Raw genomic sequence first — 16,562 nt, forward strand, 5'->3', positions numbered from 1 at the left:
AGGTTGAAGGCGGAGAAACTGGAAATCGCCCGGTTGGAAAGAGAGGAGCGCATAAAGTTGCTCGATGTCAGTACGTTAAATAAAGTTCAGCAGGTATATTTCTAGCAACTTCAAAGAGAGATATTGGTGCAACACAATGCATCCTCAGATTGAGGCATTTGTTATTGTTTGTAACTAAACCTTTATTCAGTATTAAAGGTGATGTATATTATGTACCGCTCACTTGTGGCACTTTTCTGCGTTTATTGTATTATATAATTTGTACGTTTGCAAAGTTTTATTAAGAAGATAGAAAACGTGGTCGTTGAATTTTAGTCTAACATGGATAGATGTTGCTTGATTACAACTCGACATTACAAATCCTTAAACTATTACAGATAATGAAAATATTACAATAACTTTTGAGCATGATCATGAACCAAACATGTTTTTTGGAATGGAAATTCTAGAAACTTTCATACACCATCGCTACTAATGATAAAATAGAGATTCCAATACAACCTTTTCTTCTATTGATGGGAATATAATTGACAGTGATGTTCAATTAAATCTGCTAGTAGTTGATGATGTGCCAAGCTGTCTCTAATTTCATGATGGTGCTGAATGAAGTTGATAAACTCGTTAGTTGGATTGCGCAACAATTCTGGAAGATCATCATCAAGTTGATATTACTCCATGTCCAAACCCTGACTATCATCACGCTCGTCCTCAATGATCTTGTTATGTAGAATAACACATGCTTTCATTATATTTGTTAGGTCATTGACTTTGAATATTCGATAAGGTCCACCAACGATTGCAAATCGTTGTTGAAGTACCCCGAAGGCACGCTCGACATCTTTTCTTGCAGATTCTTGTGCTGTGGCAAAGTTTGTTTTCTTATTCCCTTGGGGTGATGGAATCGTCTTCACAAACGTTGACCACTTGGGATAAATACCATCGGCAAGGTAGTACCCCATAGTGTAGTCATTGCCATTGATTGTGTAATTGACTAGTGGAGCATGCCCTTGGGCAAGTTTCGTGAAAATAAAAGATCTCTCTAGCACATTAATATCGTTATGTGAACTGGACATATCAAAAAATGCATGCCATATCCAGAGATCATATGAAGCAACTACTTCTAAAATAATAGTTGGTTCACGGATGTGGCCAGAGTACATACCTTTCCAGGCAGAGGGACTATTTTTTCACTTCCACTTCCAATGCATGCAATCAATGCTTCCCAGCATTTCTGAGAATCCCTTTTGTTCACCAACCACAAGCAATCGAGCAATATCATTGGCATTTGGAGACCGCAAATATTCATCTGAAAAAATAGTTACAATTGTCTTGTAAAATTTTTTTTAGGCTCTCCATTGCGGTGCTTTCTCCAATACGTATGTATTCATCCATAAAATCTCCAATAACCCCAAAGGCCAGTATTCTAAGTGTTGCGGTTATCTTTTGCATAGAAGATAAACCGAGTCTTCCGGCATTATCTCTTCTCTGGACAAAGAAGGGCTCGTAAGCCTCTACCTCATTTAGAAAATTGAGAAATAAGGGACGACTCATCCGAAATCTCCTTCGAAATAGATTGGAGGGATATACTGGATTTTCTGTGAAATAGTCACAAAAAAGGTGCTCGTGCCCTTGAATATGATCACGCCGAATAAACTTATGATGTTGGCGATTGCCACGATGTCTCGATGACTCTCCATCAGCCTCGGCATTAATAACAGCATCCAGCTCATCATCAGATGACAAATATGTAAGTAATTTGCGAAAGAAAGAACGAGCCATTTGATGAAGGGAGTTAGAGATGAGACTTGGGTTTTTGAGAATGTGAATGCAAGCAAAATGCATATTTATAGAGAAAAAAGTTACTGTTACATATAAGACACAAAATGTTACCGTTGAAAAAAAGACAAAAAAAGTTACTGTTAGGGAAAAGATAAAAAAAGTTACAGTTGGAGAAGAGACAAAAAAAGTTACCGTTGGATAAATGACAAAGCATGTGTACTAATCATAGCGAATTCAAAATGTTACCGTTATACTATTTTACAAAATATTTTATCATCAATACACGAAAAATGCACATATTTAAAAAAATTGTTATTTTTAATATCGATATTGAATTGAAAAATAATACTGTATCTTGAAAAAAAAAATCGTATAAGTATTTATAAAATGTGATCTTTGAAAATAAGAGAATAAGACAAAATAGTTAGTAGTTAAAAATGGAAATGGAAGTGAGAGAAAAAAATAATAAAGAAAGAATAGAAGAATATTATTTTAATAAAATAGAGAAATGATAGGGAATGAGATGTAGAAGGTTTTATGAAGATGAGTAAAATTTAGGATAAAATTATGGGGAGTGTCCTTTTTAGCTAAAATTTAGGAAAAATTTTAGGAAACCCAATGTGGATGCTCTTAGCCATTATCTCCAAGCATTGCTTGTACTGAAGTGCTGCAGCTTCTTTCTTTTCATTTAGTTCCGTAAGAGGTTGCTTCAGTGTTTTAACTTCAGTTTCTGTTCCTTCAATTTGCTCATTTAAAATTCGAGCATTTTCCTTAGCAAGTGAGATTTTAGTCTCCAAAACAGATATCTCCATTATAAATTTTATTGTCTTTAGTGTTAAAATAAGGCCAAATTATTATTATATAATGCACGAAACAGGCCTATTATTAATTGAATGATGTGAACATGCCTATGTTTGTTATTTCTTTTCGGTCTAAGACAAAAGCACAAGCTGTTTGAGAATTCTACGTGAATGTCCCACATGTTCATAAAATTGTAATTTTGGTTCTCCATCTCAGATTCATTATTATCAGTGTTAATTATTTTCTGCACATGGGAGTACTATTGCAGAAAATAATTAATATTATTTATTTGGCATCCTTGTTTGGTCACCTTTCTTAAATGTTAGATGTATATGAGGACATTTTGTAAGGGATATTAATAATGTGATTATTAATAATGAATAAAAAGACACTTTGAATAACAATAAAGTGCAATATCCGTGCACATTCACTACAACAAATAAGATTTTTTGAAATGAAAAGTTTCATCCCAAAAGACTGGGACGAAAATCACAAATTCATCCCAAAATATATCTTTTGGGATGAAATTAAGCTGGACCGTTCAATCACGTTCGAATGGATTTTATTTTTTGGGATGATTTAAATTCGTCTTGGAAAGTCGTTTGAATGGCGTAAATAAAGTTCGAACAATATGTCTGTTCGAATGGGTACTTCATGGCTGGTTGATCGATACTAGTCCGTTCGACCAAATATACATGAAGAAATGTTCGAACAAACAAATTGATGATCGAATGCAAATAGTGAATTGCCTGTTTGAATGCGTTCGAACGGTACACAACTTTTTTACCGTTCGAACTCTAACTTGTGATGTTCGAACTGTTGTATCCGATTTATATATGTTCAAACGTTCGATGAGAGTTCGAACGGTTATTATTTCATAGACAATACTAATTTAAACCCAAATAGATATTTATATTTCAAAAATACATTACAAATTGTTCAATATAAATAAAACTAATCTAATAAGTCAGAACTAAATAAATAAAATACTAATAATACTAATAAAATTATCAGTACAAATTATCAGTACATGATATATAATTGTTCAATACGCAAAAACACTTCTATCAAAAATCAATTGCTTGGAGGCCTGAATTGTTGCATAAGTTTATGCATTTGAAGCTGTATCTATCTTTGTTGTTCTTGCATTTGGAGTTGCATCTCTCTTTATTGATCTTCTTGTTGTTTGATGCGCATCTCCATGACATGTCTGCTTGTTTCGTTAATTGAGCCTCTAACTCATGCTGTTTTGCAATCAATTCTTCAATCCTAGAATTTTCATTCTCTAATGCAATGGCGGTAGTACTTGACGTTGATGAAGAGCTTGAAGGGTTTACACAACGACCCAAACCCCTCAAATATCTTGAACGTTGACCTAGAACTTGTATAAAAATTTCAACATCACTTGTTGATGAATTATGATTTGATGCAGCTTTAGCACGGATGGAAAGAATCTTGAGCCTGCATGATGATGAATCTTCAACTTCGATCTATTCACTTTGTTTATAGAACTTCGCTCCTTCATAGAAGTTGTAAAAGTTAGCAAGTGAAAATTAAAAATATGTCACATAAAGAATTCATTTAATTTACTTTATATGATGGATCCTCAAACATGTCGCAAAGTTTTTCCCATTCTTCAGGTCGGATGTCCTCGTACTTCTTGTAATGCTCATGACACATCGTCTTATACTTGTAAAATGCATTACACATCAGCTCTTCGACAGTCCTACGCTCCTCTCTCTGACCAAAATTTAGTTCGAAGTTATTCTTGAAAAAGTATATACACAAAAATATTATCATTTAGAATATTAAATAATATCAATTTAAATTTATTATTTAAATATTACGTACCAAACAACGCTTCTTTATAAGCTCTTTCATATATTGCGAGACTTTATGCCATGAACTCGTAGTCAAAGGTGCATAAGTCTATGTAAGAGCACCTACATGTAATGCAAGCCAAGCTACTTGTTGTCCCTCTCCTCCCGTATATTCATCAGTAATGTTAACCTTAATCTTACCTACTTTATGATATTTCTCCAACGTCACGCCTCTAGTAGTGTCTCGTCCGTGACAAGATTGTACTGTTATCTCTATAAAATAATATTAGTTATTTACCTCTTATCAATTATCATATATCTTAATTTAAAAAATGAGTATTAGCTATTTACCTTGTTCCGTAGAGTCAGCCTCTAATGGCGAGTCAGACGAAGAGTTAGGAACAGGTGGAGATGGGATGCGAACTTCCTTCCTCTTTGATGGCATAATTGCGAGATACTGTATAATGTGAACACAAAATCAGTCAATCGTCTGTATTAGTTTCATCTATAGATTTGCTCTCATCATCTGTAGATACTTCAGATGACTCAACACTTTGATCAACTGTTGCCTCAACTATTTCAGCCTCAATATCTTTCTTTATGTAATGGGATCATCTCATACTGGCTCAAATCCACAAATAAGTTAAAGGCAGGTTGACTCTCTTGATATGCTTCTTGAGTAGAGGGATCATCTTCTTCTTCATCTTGTCCTTCCGCCTCAGGGATAACGTCATAAATATTTCTAGGAAAAAAACTTTTATAATACTTGCCATTGATTTCCTAACTAAGGATCGTCTAAATAGAATACTTAGATGCTTGGGAAACCAAAATAAAAGGATCATCTTCATACCATTTTTTTGATGTATTAATACTCAGAAAATATTCATCATAGTATTTTTCCCTTCAAGAATTGCTTAAATCCCACCAATCACACTTAAATATATAAACCATAAGCTCTCAAACATATCTCATTCCAATTATATCTACGATAACTCCATAAAAATTAACATTGTCTCCATCATGACTCACTTCGACAAGGACACCACTATTTTGTGTTTTCCTATAAAGTTCTCGATCAATTATGTGATACCTACTTCCTTGAGAAATACATGCAGAATATCCAGCAATGTGTCTTGAGGGGGTCACGCATCAGTGCATATAGTTCATCTAATATATCGTTAGGATTACTCACTTACATTTGTACAACCTACATATTAAATAAAGTATAAACATTCAACCGTTAACAATCCTGCCTATTTTAAATATGTTAGTGCAAAATTAAATCTCTATTAATGTCATTACCCGTTGTTCGAACCATTTTGGGAATTCCTGTTCATGTCTCTTGTAACACCTCGGTCCCGCACGGATCGGAGAGTTACTTCCTAACACTTAAACTCACATTTCAACAAAACAAAAATAGACTCCAAATTCCCAATATCATAAAGACAATTCGATTTAAGCTAATTTCCTCAATATAACAGATTTTCTAAAATGTCAAGTCATCATAATATAATAAAATTTCTTAATAAAAATCGATAATACTCATAAAAAACTTCCTATGCTTAAACTACTATACTTAAATCATCTTACCCAATGTCTCACAATCTTGATCCTCAGCTGAACTATCAAAATATCTGAAAAATATTGTAGAGATAAGGGGTGAGTTATCAACAACTCAGAAAGCAGAGAGCATATAATAGCATGTAAACATGAGCATTTATAAAATTTAGTATGCAGAACAAATAGTTTACTTTCAGAATGCAGAAACAACATATTACTTTCGAAATGCATAAACAAAACTTAGTACAAAACATCAGAGCAAAATTTTTAGAAAAAAAAAAAAAATCTTGTTCTCAAAAAGAAAATCATTTGGCATTTCCAAACTGAAACATTATATTCATATCATCTCATAGTATCACATCGGGACAAATACCATGTTTAACCCCCGTGATAGGGTTATAAACCACCATTATACTTGTGGCTGGGCCATATACCATATTTCACCCCCGTGGCTGGGCCGTATACCATATTTCACCCCCGTGGTAGGGTTATAAACCACCATTATACCTGTGGCTGGGCCTTAATTGAAACAGAACGGAACATTATCGGAACAGATCACATTTAGATACAGAATCAGAACTTCATGCCAAGATTTTCAGATGACACATCATATCAAAACAAAATACTGAAAAAGTTTCAGATCATTTCACATGTTTGAAATAAACAAACACCAAAACATCTTCATTTATTCATAGTAAAAACTTTTAGACTTTCATATTCGCTCTTTTTGTATAGTTCAAAAACAAAATGCACAAAACTAGCTCATTTCTACACCAGTCATGACAGAAAATACTTTCTCTTATAGAATTTATGCATATGCAGAACAAACATTTGAGGTCGCTTTTAGATTTCTTTTCAAAAGTAAACACGATTATTTTCAAAGTCAACCTCATTTCATTTCTTTTATGCAAACTTAGTATATGAACCCCGCTTACCGGGACTTCTTAAGTGCTATTCTGAATCTTTCCACAATAATGCAGAATGAATGTCAATCATCAACTATACAAAACACTAAGCGTTACTAAACTTCTAAAAAGACTTGCTAAAACTCTCCGTTTACGTAAATTCATACTGGGGAAATAGTTTTGATAACTATCTAGTTATCAGAAATCTAATAAATATATTATCATTAAAAAAATAGTCTCAACTTATTAAACATAGATTCATTTCAAAAATTAGCTTAATCATATTTAAAACTCATATCTCTATAAACTATTATTAACACGATAATTTAATACTGCCAACATATAATGTGGTAGGAAATTCATAAATTTCTTAAGCAATAATAACTCATAAAATATTTTGAATCATATCTAATTTAAAAACATCAAGGACTTATATCATATAATCGGCTTAGTGTTTAAAAACCAATTAAATACTTCTAATTTACAATTTAATAATATACTTAAATCAAATTCAAATAATGTAACAAGCTGGAAACTCATTTAATATAATTAAAAATCCTTTTATTTACTATTGAAAGTAATATAATTATATTGAAAATAATTTCTTCAAAATGCTTTCTGAATGCTATACAACAAGGGATTAACATAATATAATTTAAATAATTTTCTTTATATGATCTTATATTAAAACACAGCCTTCACAAAATTATACTATAAGTATAGTAGATAGACAAAGACCCAAAATAGATCCTGCCAAATAACAGGGATATTTTAGGAAACATCATAAAATGCATGGGCAGATTTCTGAGAATAAAACATATCCCTACTGTGCAATGGAACCAAGCTCACCGTGAGGGAAACTCGCGACAACGGATTGGAGCGGCAATGGGTGGATGTCGACAGTGGCACAACTGGGTGTGGCGGCAGGGCACAAAGAGAGGAAGAGTGTGAGAGAAAAATGTGAGAGAGAGAGACAGAGAGAAAGAGACAGATCATGGCGTAGCAGGAAAAGAACACTCACCGAGGGAGAGCAGGGAACACGTGAAGGTGCAAGGGCTAGGCTGGCGAGATACAATCACGACAGTCTCCTCTGTGGCAAGTGGTGGAGTTCAGAGAGGGAGAGAGCTTGAAGACCATGTCGACAGGGAGTAGTCGAGAGGGGTGAAGGTGCTGCGATGGTGGCTCACGACGACTCTAGATTGTGGCATTGCTCTGTTCTAAGGGCTTAAACCAGAGCAATTTCGGTTTCTGCTTCCCACGAATGTTGGTGATGGTTGGTTGGGAGTGACGGAGCTTCGTTGCCGTGGCGTTCTCGATGCAAGGTTGAGGCGGCGGGAAGGGCTGATGAAGGCTTGAGTGCACGTTGAGGTGGCTTGCATGAAGGCAAAGTTAGAAGGAAAGCATGCTCTGTTTTTGGCAAGTGAAAACAGAGGCCTCTTAGCGTGCAATGGTGGCTTGAGGTTGATAGTGAAGGGTGGCGGAAAAGTGGGTGGAACCGAGGGAACGTGGGAGGCTTGCGTCGTGGTGGTGTGTACAAGGCAGTGGCTGGGTGGTGCAAGTCCGTGGGGGTTAGTGGTCTGTAGGGGGTCTCACAGTGACAGCATGGTGGTTTTGGGGTTTAAAGCGTGAGCAGTGGCTCGCGAGTCAATCTAGGAAAGCCACAGGTTGGCACGATGGTTGGCAATGCCGCAGTAGTGAGTGATGGCCCCGGGCTACGATATCTACATGGACGTTTGCGGTGAACGAGGGAGACTCTTGGAGAGAGAACTAAGAGTATGAGAGACACGGATAGAGAGTTTGTTGGGAGAGAACTTAAAAGGGAGAAAAAATAATTATAAAGGCGTGGGAAGGTGGTACTCGAGGTGGAGAGGGATTCGAACGTGTGAAAAAAAACTAAATGGAAAGATATAAGAGGAGTAACTGTCGGGATGCAGAAAAGAACGACAAAAAAAATATTTGAAAGGGAGAAAACTTACGCAAAACGGCGTCGGTTTCTCATGAAGGCTAGGCTTCCATCTGACTGGGCATGGGTTTCAGTTTTCACTGTGGAACCGGGTGTTACATTCTCCCCTCCTTATAAAAATTTCGTCCTCAAAATTTGCTAGTACCACAAGCAAAGCCTAAATATTTATCCGCTACTACCATTCTCTGCCAACCTCAATCATCCATCATTTTGTCGAACCTAATATTCCAAATTCTAACTTTCCAATAGTGTCGATCATATTCTCCCATATTTCCCTTAGCCATACACGTTCACGCATACTGAAATTTCAAGTCTAAAATATAAACCTCAATAATGCCCAAAGTAATAATTCTGAACTCTCCACATAATCCATGAACCTCATACAAATAATGAAATAAACTCTCAAACTATAATATTATCAAAACTACGCTTCCGCTGCAACTTGTAGTCATAAACACATTGTAACTCACTCATGAAGCTCTAAAATTGGCTAAACCCCACATTTACCCAGTCCAAACATTTTTAACTCACCAGAGTCAAATTCAGAAATTATGCCAGCATGATTGTAATTTCTAAAACATCAATATCACAAATCTAAACCTCAACTTCCTAACCAAAACTCTTTCCAAGAAGTCAACCTAAAGTCTAAACCTTAAATCTTGTTAGAATCATTTCATACAGTCCACAGAATTATGCCTACCGAAATTAAAATCTCGAATGTCTTAAAAAAAAATCATTTTCCTAAAATGTGCAAAAATCTAAAATCTCAGATTTCGTGGGACATATTTCATCAATCTACAAGTGCTAATATATCATAAAAACAAATATCATATTTGGGTATCTGCAAAATTCTAAGACCCTAATTCTTATCAAAATCACCTTTAAATATATATATATATTTATATATATACAGCATCTCTAAACCTCAGATTTCGAAAAAATTCAATCCATAAAATCTGAAGAATCTCAAACTTTAAATATCATCACACTCATTTATACTCTTGAATACTCTCTTTCATTTTCAGTCGCATTCAGATCCGAAATGTTTCATAACTGACGACAAGGTGGGATCTGGAAAACTTGCATTTTTATAAACGTTTCAAAATATAGAGTTCATATAAACATATGCAAATGGTTTTAACCACAAAATGAATATGTATAAAATATTTTGAATTTATAACAGTACCTATATATATATATACATATATAAATATGCACACAACCGAAGTAACAATATATTTTTAAAATCTATACCTTCAATCTTATCCAAGTCAATTTGTAAAGTCCACAGCATGAGTTTACATAATTTAAAAAAAACTCAATGGTCATGAAATCAGTTCTAAAAATCTACAAAATCCAACACCTCAAATTCCATAAAACAACTTTCCTAAAGCCTGAAGATTCGAATACATCTAATACCAACAAGATTTTTCCTTGTAGTCTGCAAAATTCTAAACCTGAAGTATTATAAAAAATAATTTCTTAGAATCTGCAAAATCTAAATCCTCATATTTCTATACCTCCAATCTGAAATTACTTCTTAAAACCCACAGATATCTAAACCTCCAAGGTTTATAGTATGCAGAATTCAAACCTATCTCTGATACTAACTGTAAAGCCCCGGTCCCGCACGGGTCGGAGAGTTACTTCCTAACACTTAAACTCACATTTCAACAAAACAAAAATAGACTCCAAATTCCCAATATCATAAAGACAATTCTATTTAAGCTAATTTCCTCAATATAACCAATTTTCTAAAATGTCAAGTCATCATAATACAATTAAATTTCTTAATAAAAATCGATAATACTCATAAAAAACTTCCTATGCTTAAACCAATATACTTAAATCATCTCACTCAATGCCTCATAAACTTGATCCTCAACTGATCCATCAAAATATCTTAAAAATATTGTGGAGATAAGGGGTGAGTTATCAACAACTCAGTAAGCAGAGAGCATATACTAGCATGTAAACATGAACATTTATAAAGTTCGGTATGCAGAACAAATAATTTACTTTCAGAATACAGAAACAACATATTACTTTCGAAATGCATAAACAAAATTTGATACAAAACATCAGAGCAAAATTTTCAGGAAAAAAAAAAAAGAGGAAAATGTTGTCAAAAAGAAAATTCTTTGGCATTTCCAAACATAAACATTATATTCATATCATCTCATGGCATCACATCGGGACAAATACCATGTTTAACTCCCGTGATAGGGTTAAAAACCATCATTATACCCGTGGCTGTGCCGTATACCATATTTCACCCCGTGGTAGGGTTATAAACCACCATTATACCCGTGGCTGGGCCGTATTCCATGTTTCACCCCCGTGGTAGAGTTATAAACCAACATTATACCCGTGGCTGGGCCGTAACAGAAATAGAACGGAACATTATCAGAACAGATCACATTCAGATACAGAATCAGAACTTCATGCCAAAGTTTTCAGATGACACATCATATCAAAACAAAATACTGAAAACCTTCAGATCATTTCACATGTTTGAAATAAACAGACACCAAAACATCTTCATTTATTCATAGCAAAATTTTAGACTTTCATATTCACTCTTTTTGTATAGTTCAGAAACAGAATGCACAAAACTAACTCATGTCTACACTAGTCATGACAGAAAATATTTTCTCTTATAGAATTTATGCATATGCAGAACAAACGTCTGAGGTCGATTTTAGATTTCTTTTCAAAAATAAACATGAATATTTTCAAAGTCAACCTCATTTCATTTCTTTTATGTAAAATTAGTATATGAACCCCGCTTACTTGGACTTCTTAAGCACTATTTTGAATATTTCCACAATAATGTTGAATGAATGTCAATCATCACCTATACAAAACACTAAGCGTTACTAAACCTCTAAAAAGGCTTGCTAAAACTCTCCATTTACTTAAATTCATACTGCAGAAATAGTTTTGATAACTATCTAGTTATCAGAAATCTAATAAATATATTATCATTAAAAAAATAGTCATAACTTATTATAAAATAATTTTATCAAATATGGCAATACAACATAGATTCATTTCGAATATTAGCTTAATCATATTTAAAACTCTTATCTCTATAAACTATTATTAACACAATAATTTAATACTGCCAACATATAATGTAGTAGGAAATTCATAAATTTCTTAAGCAATAGTAACTCATAAAATATTCTGAATCATATGTAATTTAAAAACATCAAGGACTTGTATTATATAATTGGCTTAGTGTTTAAAAACCGATTAAATACTTCTAATTTACAACTTAATAATATACTTATATCAAATTCAAATAATGTAACAAGCTGGAAACTCATTTAATAAAATTAAAAATCATTTTATTTACTATTGAAAGTAATATAATTATACTAAAAATAATTTCTTCAAAATGCTTTCCAAATGCTATACGACAAGGGATTAACATAATATAATTTAAATCATTTTCTTTATATGATCTTATATTAAAACACAGCCTTCACAAAATTATACTATAAGTATAGTAGATAGACAATGACCCAAAATAGATCCTGCCAAATAACAGGGATATTTTAGGAAACATCATAAAATGCATGGGCAGATTTCTGGGAATAAAACATATCCCTACTCTGCAATGGAACCCAGCTCACCGTGAGGGAAACTTGCGACAAGGGATTGGAGCGGCAATGGGTGGATGTTGACAGTGGCACATCTGGGTGTGGTGGCAGGGCACAAAGAGAGGAAGAGTGTGAGAGAAAAACCTGAGAGAGAGAGACAGAGACAAAGAGAGAGATCACGGCATAACAGGAAAAGAACACTCACCGAGGGAGAGCAGGGAACACGTGAAGGTGCAGGGGCTGGGCTAGCGAGATACAATAGCGGCAGTCTCCTCCGTGGCAAGCAGTGGGGTTCAGAGAGAGAGAGAGCATGAAGACCATGCCGACAGGGAGTAGTCGAGAGGGGTGAAGGTGCTGTGATGGTGGCTCACGACGACTCTAGATTGTAGCATTGCTCTGTTCTAAGGGCTTAAACCAGAGCAGTTTCGGTTTCTGCTTCCCATGAATGTTGGTGATGGTTGGTTGGAAGGGCTGATGAGGCTTGAGTGCACATTGAGGTGGCTTGCATGAAGGCAAAGTTAGAAGCAAAGCATGCTCTATTTTTGGCAAGTGAAAACAGAGGCCTCTTAGCGTGCAATGGTGGCTTGAGGTTCACGGTGAAGGGTGGCGGCAAAGTGGGTGGAATCGAGGGAACGTGGGAGGCTTGCATGGTGGTGGTGTGTACAAGGCAGTGGCTGGGTGGTGCAAATCCATGGGGGTTAGTGGTCTGCAGGTGGGGTCTCACAGTGACGGCGTGGTGGTTTTGGGGTTGAGAGCATAAGCAGTGGCTCACGGGTCCATCTGCGAAAGCCATAGGTTGGCGTGATGGCGGCCGTGCGGGATGGTTGGCGATGCCGCAGCAGTGAGTGATGGCCCCAGGCTACGATGTATGCGTGGAAGTTTGCGGGGAATGAGGGAGACTCTTAGAAAGAGAACTGAGAGTATGTGAGACACAGATAGAGAGAGTTTGTTGGGAGAGAACTTTAAAGGGAGAAAAAAAAATTACATAGGTGTGGGAAGGTGGTACTCGAGGTGGAGAGGGATTCGAAGGTGTGAAAGAAAACTGAATGGAAAGATATAAGAGGAATAACCGTTAGGATCCAGAAAAGAACGACAAAAAAATATTTGAAAGAGAGAAAGCTTACCTAAAACAGCGTCGGTTTCTCATGAAGGCTAGGCTTCCATCTGGCTAGGCATGGGTTTCAGTTTTCATGGTGGAATTGGGTGTTACATTCTCCCCTCCTTATAAAAATTTCATCCTCAAAATTTGCTAGTACCACAAGAAAAGCCTAAATATTTATCCGCTACTACCATTCCATGCCTACCTCAATCATCCATCATTTTGTCAAACCTAATATTCCAAATTCTAACTTTCCAATAGTGTCGATCATATTCTCCCATATTTCCCTTAGCCATACACGTTCGCGCATGCTGGAATTTCAAGTCTAAAATATAAACATCAATAATGCAATTAAAGTCCAAAGTAATAATTCTGAACTCTCCACATAATCCATGAACCTCATACAAATAATGAAATAAACTCTCAAACTATAATATTATCAAAACTACGCTTCCAATGTGCACTCTAACAACTTGTAGTCATAAACACATTGTAACTCACTCACGAAGCTCTAAAATTCGCTAAACCCCACATTTACCCAGTCCAAACATAAATTCAGTAATTATACCAGTATGATTGTAGTCTCTAAAACATCAATATCACAAATCTAAGGCTCAAGTTCCTAACCAAAACTCTTTCCAAGAAGTCAACCTGAAGTCTAAACCTTAAATCTTGTCAGAATCATACAGTCCACAGAATTATGCCTACCGGAATTAAAATCTCGAATGTCTTAAAAAAAATCGTTTTCCTAAAATGTGCAAAAATCTAAAATCTCATATTTCATGGGACATATTTCATCAATCCACAATATATAAAGCCATCGATAGAGGCCATTTATAAACCACCAGGGGACAAAGTACTGGGTCCATTTTCGTTATGAAAGGCTCCCAAAGATCTACTTTCAGTGTGGACGGATTCTACATGGTATTCAAGGATGCCAGTCAACTAGAAAGGGTAAAGGTGATGGAGCAACTTCGGTTTGTCAATTTTGGCCATGGTTACATGCTGAAGGGACAAAGAGAAGATGGTCTTCTCTGTCTAGGTATAATAGTGGTGAAGGTAGAGAGGAAGTGGAAAAGGAGAGTGGATCGGTGGAGATGGATGCCTCTGTAAGCAACAGAGCAAAAGGGTTACTGGAGAAGGAGGTGGAAACTGGCCATCATGGCAACACCCCTGTTAAGGTCTAGAGCACTGGGTTCGTACAAAGAAATGGCACTTCAGCCGCAAATGGAAAGGACCTATTGTCATCAGAATCAGAGGGATTAGACACAGTGTTGGGAACTTATACATTGCCTGAAAAGCAGGTGCACATGCGAAGATAAATTTAGAGGGAACTCTTGGTGAAGGGCGGGAAATCGTTTGGGAGACATAGTTTCTTGATGGGCGCCTGGGCCTGGGAACGTGCCCAATCCGTTTCCAGGGCCTATTTCTTTACAAAAGAATCCCAAAGCCCCGATAGCCATAACTACAATGACTAGTTTTTCAGAAGAGGAAGGAGAGAAACAAAAGGGTCAGTTGGGTTTGGCTCAAAAGCAAAAAAAAAAAAAAAAAAGAGGGATGGCCGTAAGTGGAAGAGGTGCACCAGGGTACTGAGGAATCATATCTCAGTGGCCGACCGCATTTTGTCTACGAGGAAGAAGTGGAAAGCTGAGATTAACAAGGTTAGTCCTTCTCTGTTTTTAAAACTTAGGAGAACCCAGGCGAATGACAAATAGGTGGACGGTGCATATCCAGAGGTATTGGCGGTGGCTGCGAGGCACACCACCGGTCGCAATGATTATTTTAAGGTAGAACTGTGGGGGGGCTTGGCAACCCCCGAACAATTCAAACCCTTCACACAATGGTGAAGGAAAAGCAGGCCGATATAGTCTTCTTAATGGAGACTAAATTATCTTATGTAAATAGTCTCAGTGTGGCAAAACGGTTAAAGTATGATGGTTGTGTAGTTGTTGAGGCAAGAGGAAGGAGTGGTGGACTCATGCTCTTGTGGAAGTAGGAAGATTTATTAGAACTAATCAACTACTCTCAACATCATATTAATGTTGAGATTACTGATGTCCAAGGCAATTTTAAGTGGCTCCTAACTGGCTTCTATGGGCACCCAACTTCGAATCTAAGGAACCAAACATAGGAGTTGCTTTCATCCTTCAAGCGTAGAAATGGGGGATGTGGAGTTGTAGGTGACTTCAACGAGTTGTTGTATAAGGATGAGAAGGTGGGAGGGAGGCCCAGAAGTGAGAGACTCATGAGTAATTTCAAGGAGGTGGTGGAGGAAGGAAGTCTCAGTGATTTGGGTTGGAGGGGAAACAAATTTACATGGTGCAATTTCCATGAAGATGAGTCATTTACAAAAGAAAGACTCGACTGAGCCCTAGCAAACAGTGACTGGAGAGAAACATATTATGAGTTTTCAGTGACAACTTTAACTGCAATCTGCTCTGACCATAACCCAATTTTGTTACAATATGGTATTGGGAGGCCATCAACTCATAGGTTTCATCTCCATTTAAAGTATGAAGCAAACTGGTGCAAGGAAGAGGGTTGTAGTGAAGTAATCTTAGAAGTGTGGGGTGATAGTACCGAGAGGGATAGGGGTTTGAACAACATGATGAGCAAACTAGAACAAACAATGAAGGGATTAAAACGATGGAGCGGAAATCTATTAAGGGACAAAACAAAAGCTATTAGAGAAAAGACCCAACAATTAAGCTTAATTCAGAAAGATGAAAGACCTAAAAACATGGCTGAAGAGAAAAGACTTCAACAAGAGATGGACTTCCTACTAGATCAAGAAGACACCTGGTGGAGGCAAAGAGCTAAGAAACATTGGTTGATAGGAGGGGACAGAAATACCAAATTTTTTCATGCTTGTGTGAAACAAAGAAGGAAAAAAAAAAATCCATCAATAAAGTTAAAGATATGAACAGGACTGTGCTAATCAAAAAACCTGACATAGTAGAGGGATTCAAAAGCTATTTTTCTTCAATTTTCCTGTCTTCCCAGCCAAATACAAAATGTTTAGATTAG

The 16,562-nt window shown here is 36.1% G+C and overlaps 1 protein-coding gene across 1 annotated transcript; it reads right to left on the reverse strand.

The window, feature by feature from the left end:
• Nucleotides 1-668: 668 nt before the first annotated feature.
• LOC108995440 lies at nucleotides 669-2,591 on the reverse strand. The gene is made up of 2 exons (XM_018971019.1): nucleotides 2,395-2,591; nucleotides 669-1,065 (listed from the first exon to the last, which is right to left on the reverse strand). The coding sequence occupies exons 1-2, from the start codon at nucleotides 2,589-2,591 to the stop codon at nucleotides 669-671; spliced, it is 594 nt and encodes a 197-aa protein (XP_018826564.1).
• Between the last annotated feature and the right edge of the window lie 13,971 nt (nucleotides 2,592-16,562).

This window comes from Juglans regia, chromosome 2 (genome assembly GCF_001411555.2).
Source record: "Juglans regia cultivar Chandler chromosome 2, Walnut 2.0, whole genome shotgun sequence".
NCBI classification, from domain to species: domain Eukaryota; kingdom Viridiplantae; phylum Streptophyta; class Magnoliopsida; order Fagales; family Juglandaceae; genus Juglans; species Juglans regia.